Source organism: Otolemur garnettii, unplaced genomic scaffold (assembly GCF_000181295.1).
Source record: "Otolemur garnettii isolate 467f Iridium unplaced genomic scaffold, OtoGar3 scaffold00142, whole genome shotgun sequence".
Classification (NCBI taxonomy): Eukaryota; Metazoa; Chordata; class Mammalia; order Primates; family Galagidae; genus Otolemur; species Otolemur garnettii.
In genome coordinates this window covers 3,238,510-3,246,624 of record NW_003852537.1, presented here as the reverse complement: position 1 = coordinate 3,246,624, position 8,115 = coordinate 3,238,510, and the positions used below count along the sequence as shown (strand labels likewise).

The 8,115-nt window shown below is 40.9% G+C and overlaps 1 protein-coding gene across 1 annotated transcript in view; it reads right to left on the bottom strand.

The window, feature by feature from the left end:
• Positions 1-2,463, bottom strand: part of USP42 (ubiquitin specific peptidase 42) — a 45,706-nt gene extending 43,243 nt beyond the window's left edge. Inside the window, exon 1 of the mRNA XM_012810772.2 lies at positions 2,217-2,463. Within this exon, the coding sequence (XP_012666226.1) occupies positions 2,217-2,457 (241 nt within the window). The 5' untranslated portion in view covers positions 2,458-2,463. The remainder of the gene's footprint in view (positions 1-2,216) is intronic.
• Between the last annotated feature and the right edge of the window lie 5,652 nt (positions 2,464-8,115).

The window sequence follows — 8,115 nt, the reverse complement described above, 5'->3', positions numbered from 1 at the left end:
TTGATTTCTTCAATAAATTACAAGGACAATTAAGACAAAGTGTAAACCCCATTTTGATGTTGCTTTGAACAACAAATTCTTTTAAAAAATAATTATATGACAATTCAAGTAGATTTTTAATATAAAGACATTTTTAATTTTGAAGAAATAATCTTCTAGACATACACACTAAAAATATTTGTCAATGACTAGGCACGGTGGCTCACCCTCGTAATGCCAGTACTCTGGGAGGCTGAGGTGGTTAGATTGCTTGAGCTCATGAGTTTGAGACCAGCCTGAGCAAAAGTGAGACCCCATCTCTACTAAAAACAGAAAAACTAGCTGTGCATTGTGGCAAGCACCTGCAGTCCCAGCTACTCAGAAAGCTGAGGCAAGGGGATCGCTTGAGCCCAAGAGTTTGAGGTTGCTGTGAGCTATGAGGCCCTGGCACTATACTCAGGGTGAGTAAGACACTGTCTCAAAAAACAAAAATAATCATAATAATAATGGAGAGGGTAGGTGCAGGTATAATTGACTATGAGTTAACAAACATCAAAGGTCGCTGACAGCTACATGAAAGAATTCATTATTATAACTCTTATATCTACTAAAAAATTTTCATAATAAAAAAGTTTTAAAAATAAGTAACACAATCAACAGAAAGTTCAGGATAGGGCCAGGAGTGGTAGCTCATGCCTGAAACCCTAGCATTCTAGGAGGCCGAGGCGGGTAGATCCTTTGAGCCCAGGAGTTTAAGACCAGCCTAATCAAGAGTAAGACCTTTTCTATTTTCTACTAAAAACAGAAAAACTAGCCAGGCAGTGTGGCAAGCACCTATAGTAGAGCTACTCAGGAGGCTGAGGCAAGGGGATTACCTGAGCTCAAGAGTTTTAGACTTCTGTGAGCTTAAAAAAGTTTAGGGTAAGTCAAGTCCCTCTAACATTTGCTCTGGATAATAACTCAGCACCACCACTATCACTGACACCCTCACCATCATCTCACCTACTGATTCCTGAATAGGAGTCACTCTCAATCCTTAGAGCCAGTACTGATGTTATCCCCATTTTACCATGGAGGAAACGGGCTTTTTTTTTGTAGACAGAGCCTCAAGCTGTCTCCCTGGGTAGAGTGCCCTGGCATCAAGGCTTCAACTGCTGGGCTCAAGCAGTTCTCCTGCCTCCACCTCCCAAGTAGCTGGGACTACAGGCACCTGCCACAACGCCGGGCTATTTTTTTGACTGCAGCCGTCATTGCTGTTTGGTGGCTCTGGGCTGGATTCGAACCTGCCAGCTCAGGTGTATATGGCTGGCGCCTTAGCCACTTGAGCCACAGGCGCCAAGCTGGAGATGGGCTTTAATTAAGCCTGTCAGTCACTTATATGCTTTCAAGTATACTGCATGTGACCTAAAAAGGTTTTATATTTTTAAGACTTATAAACAGATTGCTAGTTAAGTATGCTAACATGACTCAGGTGAAGCTCAAGAAAGAAATTATTTAGGAAAGTTCAAAATCATTAATAGCAAGACTAATTTTTCAACAGCTTGGCAGTTCCTTAGTGCTACACAATGATCAGATGCTCAGTAGATCTACAGTTCCCAATCCTCAGGTTATAGACCATATTGGTCTATGATCTGTTAGGAACCTGGGCCACACAGCAAGAGGTTAGCAAGCAAAGCTTTGTCTGTATTTATAGCCCTTCCCTAAGGCTCATATCACTGCCAGAGCTCTACTTCCTGAGCTCTACCTCCTGTCAGATTCCTCTCCCTTCCAGTTTACAGAAAAACTGTCTTCCATGAAACCAGTCCCCATTGTCAGAAAGGTCAGGGACACTACTATGGATGCATAATAGCTCAAAGCAACCTAAGACTCTTGAACTCAAGTGATTCTCTTTCCTCAGCCTCCCAAGTAATTGAGTCTATAGGTGCCCGACACAACACTTGGCTATTTTTAGAGATGGGACCTTGCTCTTGCTCAGGCTGGTCTCAAACCTGTGAGCTCAGGCAAATCCACCCGCCTCGGCCTCCCAGAGTGCTAGGATTACAGGTATGAACTACCCTGCCCAGTCAATACATATGTTAATCATAAACAAAGGAAAATGAAACTCATCAAGTTATACAATCCTACTGGCCACTCAAGTGGCAATATATCTTGTAAAATAGTCCCCTCTCTAAAACTAGGCACCATCAACATGTAAACAGGAGTTTCTGGCAGAGATTCTGTCTCTTAAAAAATAGTACCTTGATCCTTTTGTGGTGATTGCTTTGACTTATCGGGTACAGATGAACTTGAATAAACTACAGCACCAGGTACTGGTCCTAAAGAAAGTGTGTGATTTGAAACATCATTTAACGAAGACACAGGTCCCCAGCTGGCAGAACTTGCATCCATGTCTCCAGTTGAGACTGCCTCAGAACTGCCAGGCTGATTCTGACAGGCTGATGGGTCTGAAGATTCAGAATTTTTGTCAACTATGGTCATTGTTCAACTCTGCAAAAGACAAAAGCACACATTTTTTTGATAAGATGAGAAAAGTAATCTGTTTATCTACCATTAAATCCTGGAAAATTATTCCAGTCATTTTAAATTATTTTCAAACATACCACCCAAATATAAAAACAACAGTATTTTCTAACCCTTCTGTAATAATTTCCCTGGGACAACAAATATTGTGCTAAACCGATAATGTCAACAATTTTTATTTTAAAATTCTTAATGAAGTAGTTGATTAGAAGTTCTCTTTCTATTCCATGTACCCTAAAAGTCTGACACTTCAGTTTATAATCTGGCACCTCAGTTTCCAAGTCTATCTATTTGCTAAGTACCTGTTTTTCCTTCTCTATTGCTAAAATCAGAAACCTTATAGTCAAGAAAATTTGGCTATAAGCCAGGCGTGAGTAATCCTAGCACTCTGGGAGGCCAATGCAGATGGACTGCCTGAGCTCAGGAGTTCAAGACCAGCCTAAGCAAGTAATACAACCTGCTGGTCACTCAAGTGGCAATACAACTAAAAAAAGCCAGGTGCTGTGGCTAGCATCTTGTAGTCCCAGCTATTTGGGAGGCTGAGGCAAGAGAATTTCTGGAGCTCAAGAGTTTGAGGTTGCTGCAATCAATAATGCCATGGCCCTCTTCCGACAGTGACTCTGTCTCAAATCAATCAATCAATCAATCAGGCTAAATCTTCAAATCACATATTATAATTTATAAGGGAAAAGGCCTAACTAATGAAAAGAAAATCTAGGCTTAATTTTGTGCTTAAAGTCCAAAATGACATTCTAGGAAATATATTACTATTCTTCTTTTTTTTTGAGATAGAATACCACTTTGTCTCCCTCGGTAGAGTGCTATGGTGTCATAGGTAATAGCAACTCTAAACTCTTGGTCTCAAGCAATCCTCTTGCCTCAGCTTCCCAAGTAGCCATAACTACAGGCACCAGCCACAATGCCCAGTTATTATTTTTCTATTTTTAACAGAGGCAGGATCTCACTTTGCTCAGGTTGGTCTTGAACTCCTGAGTTCAAGCAATCCACCAGCCCTGGCCTCCTAGAGTGCTAGGATTACAGGAGTGAGCAACTGCATACCGTTATATTACCTTTCTTTAAAAAGTGTATTTATACAAAGTTTCACCTCTGAAACTCATTTTTCTGGTGACACTCATTTATACATTATGTATGACTTTCTAAATGAAACCCACAGACATCAGTGACATCAAACTTTAACACAAATACATATTGCAAAAGTACTTAGGCTCGGCACCCATAGTTCAGTGAGTAGGGTGCCGGCCACAAACACAGAGGCAGGCGGGTTCAAGCCTGGCCCAGGCCTGCTAAACAACAATGACAACTACAACCAAAAGATGGCCGGATGTTGTGGCAGGCGCCTGTGGTCCCAGCTACTTGGGAGGCTAAGGCAAGAGAACTGCTTAAGCGCAAGAGTTGGAAGTTGCTGTGAGCTGTGATGCCACCGCACTCTACCGAGCATGACATAGTGAGACTGTCTCAAAAAAAAAAAGTACTTAATTGTAATTTTCTCTCTGAATCCTATTTTAAAATTTTAGGGCTACCACTAATTGAGTATTTTCTATGTGCTATATAATGTGTTACTTACTGAACATACATTAACATATTTGATTTCCATAATGGACCTACGAGAGATCAGACAGAATCCAGAGTCTATAAAATTAAGCAACTGGAACTACGAGCCAGGGTAGACACTGCCAGCTGGGCTTCCTTCTAGCTATGCTGCTACCCAATCAACAGACTTCTCGGAGTATTTCCAAAATTACCTAACAGTAGCCAATGTAGATATGCCACTCCTCTATAAAATATCTTTTAGGAGTGCCCCAAATGCCCACAGCACATCACCTCAACACCTAGACTTTGTCATTGTCTGACCTAGTAACCTCTCAAAACTCTCTCTGTGTGGCATTGTCATAGCTCACAGCAACCTCAAACTCTAGGGTTCATGCAATCCTCTTGCTTTAGCCTCTTGAGTAGCTGGAATTACAGGTGCCCACCACTAGTTTTTCTATTTTTGGTAGAAACGGGGTCTCATTCTTGCTCAGGCTGGTTTTGAACTCCTGAGCAAAAGTGATCCACTTGCCTCAGCCTCTCAGAGTGCTAGGACTACAGGTGTGAGCCATTGCACCTGGGCTCCACTAGACTGAATTCATTTCTTTCTTTCTTTTTTTTTTTTTTTTTTGCAGTTTTTGGCTTGGGGCAGGTTTGAACCTACCACCTCTGGTATATGGGGCTAGCACCCTACTCCTTTGAGCCACAGGCACCCCCGTGAATTCATTTCTTGTTCCTGCCATCTCCCAGCTCTGCACAAGCTGCTCTTTGCCTATTCTTTTTCATTCCTGCACCTTCAGCCAATTAACACCGCCACTTCCCAGTTTAAAATTCACTTCCTCCAGGTCACTTTCCTAGACAACCTCCTTCCCCAAGACTAGTTAAGAAACCCTCTTAAAAGCTCCCACAGAACCTTTGTGTTGATGTCTACCTTCCATCAGCATTTACACCACAGCTGTTTTACTTGTTCTACCATGTAATTATTTATATCCCCTGACCCAGCATAAAGAAAGCTTTCCATGTATAGGTTGAACAAATGAATGAACAAATTCTGAAAACAGGAAGCAACTAGCATTTACTTTTAGCATTTGCTTGTGCTGAATGATTTGTATACAATATTTCATTTAATCCTTAAAAAACTCTGCAGTAAGAACAGCCTTTAAAATTTGTTTTAAAAAATACTCTAAAGTACAGAAAAAGTACTACCCATTCTGTGAAGCATAGACAATAAAATGCCCAGGTACCTGCCACTTCAAAGAACTATGGTCACCATGCACTGATTGCTCACGTTTGCTTTTAAAAAGCCTCAATTTTGGATTACCTGTAATTCTAGCACTCTGGGAGGCTGAGATGGGTAGATTCCTTGAGCTCAGGAGTTTGAGATCAGCCCAAGCAAGAGTGAAACTCTCTACTAAAAACAGAAAAACTACCCAGGTATCATGGTAGGTGCCTATAGTCCCAGCTATTTGGGAGGCTTAAGCCCAAGAGTTTGAGGTTGCTGTGAGCTAAGATGAAGCCATGGTACTCTACTCAGAGCAACAGAGTGACACACTGTCTCAAAAAAACAAACAAAAAAAAAACACACAAAAAAAACACAAAAAAAAGCCTCAATTTTGTTATAATTTTTAATTGAAGATTACCACTCAAAAAAGTACAATTTATAGTTTTCACATTCCTACATAAAAACAGAAAAGATATCAGATTTTAATGAACTAAGGAAAAAACTGAGTTCAAACTTTAAGTCAATTGTAGATATATATATGATCCTCATTCAGGAAGAAAGTTTGAGGTGCATTGTCCAAATAAAATTTATCCTTTCCTCATCTAATATTCAAAGGAAATTATAAAACAGTGTGGGAATAAAGAGAGGAAAGAAAACAAAAGAGGAGAAAGAGAAGAAAGCCAGAAGAGAGTAAGAAGAAAAGGTTAATCCAGCCTAATTTACAATAATATTAAGTAGCAGCAAAAACTTTTATTTTCCCAGGATAAACAGGACAATTATTCACAAATGACCAAATAAAATCACATTACTGACTCCAATTACCTTTTTGAAGGGAAAAAAAAAACCTCTTAAATGTTAAAACAGTAAGGAAACACAACTCATCAATAAACATACAGCATTATGATTTTGGAAAACAAGCCCAAACCATCCAGTCTTCTTTATTTGTATATTTAGCCATCAGGTATCAAACTAAACTCCATTTGCTACAGACATTTTTTTTTTTTTTTTTGAGATAAGAGTCTCACTTTGTCCCCCTTGGTAGAGTACAGTGGTGTCATAGCTTACAGCAACCTCAATGTCTTGGGCTCAAGTGATTTTCTTGCCTCACCCTCCCAAGTAACTGGGACTACCAGTGCCCGCCACAACACCTGGCTATTTTTTAGAGATGGGGGTCTTGTTCTTGCTCAGGCTGGTCTCGAACCCATGAGCTTAGGCAATCCACAATGTTGTATAGAGTGTACAATTCAAATGGTTGCATATTCTTTACTGTCGGTAAGACTTCTAAATATTACTATAACAAATACCAGGACTTTTAAAGCAATTTCTTCAATGAAAAGTTAAAATTTATCCCAACATCATCTGCTGCTATACACAAAGTTTCAAGAGCCCTTTTTTTTTGACCAGGGCTGGGTTTGAACCTGCAACCTCCAGCATATGGGGCAGGCACCCTACCCTTTTGAGCCACAGGTGCCGCCCCCTCAAGAGAACGTTCTTAAAAAACAGCAGCACACAGTGATGCGTTTCTGTACCCTCACCTACTCAGGAGGATTACTCAACCCCAGGAGTTCAAATCCAGCCTGGGCAACATAGACGGTCTCCTTTCTACCAAATAAAAATGATAATAAAATAGCAACAACACAAACATGAATCAAGGTTGGATGTGACTGGAGGAATGAGACTTCACAAGAAGTGTTTCTTTTGCTTTAATACTAAAATCTTTTACCCACAAGCCTTAAAATCCCAATCCTTTATATGGTGTGTCTCCCTAGTGATGATCAAATGCTAGAATGCACAGCTCTTGTTTCATTATTAAAAGAATATCACTAAACACTGTGACACTCCACATACATTAAGATAATATCAACATTTAAAAAGATAGTGTTACACTCTGTTTCTTCCTAAACAATGTAATATAAAGTTCTTACAGTATTTCCACCTTAAGAAAAAAGAAACACACACAAGCTTTAAAAAGACACAACCTTGATTTTAATGATATTTAAGTAAACAAAACAACTAGTTGTGAGCTTTACAAACCAAACACTTACTGAAGACTTGATTCAATGATATAGAAAAGAAAACGAAACTGACAATTAAAAACAGATAAGTGAAACTAATTATTCATATCCCCTAGGCACACTGAGTGAGCAATACAGGAAAAAAGTACAGTTATGTTTAAAATTTACAACTCTCTGAAAAATTTTAAGACTACAAAAAATGTAGGAGAATCTACACTATACTGTCGTTACCCTGAAAAGAGGCGTTAACTCAACATCTTTTCAAACAGTTTTACTATTATTCGAGTGTATTTACATTACCAACATGTTTTCCCATAAACAAACAAGCCCTACGGCCTCCAAGAATCTAAGAACTATTCGAGAAAAGTAATCTCAACTGCATTCATTATAAACAAGTTAAAGTCCTAAATTGTAAAACTTGTCCTGTCAAATTTTCATTTCAAACATCTGAAACGGATCCCCCCGCCTTTCAGGTAAGTTGGCTCTTCCTGCCCCGAAGATAAAGAACGTGACCGAGGCACACATGCTTTCGGGGACGCGCCGCCGGCTCCTCTTCTCCCCTGGCCCGTCGCGGCCAACTTGGACACTCGGCTGAGGAGCCAGGTGGACCGCCCCGCGAGGGCGGGCTGGGGAGGGGGCGCTCGGGGTGGGAAAGTTTGTCCTCTCTGTTGGGGGCGGAGTGGGGGTGGGGAGGCAAGCCCCAGAGCTCCCAGGGGCGCTTGGAGGCGGGAGGTGGCAACCATGCGCGGGGTGGCGGGCCGGCCGGCATCCGAGGTCCGCGGCCAGCACACGCCCACCCTGCTGACCCCACCGGACCACACCGCCCCGGAG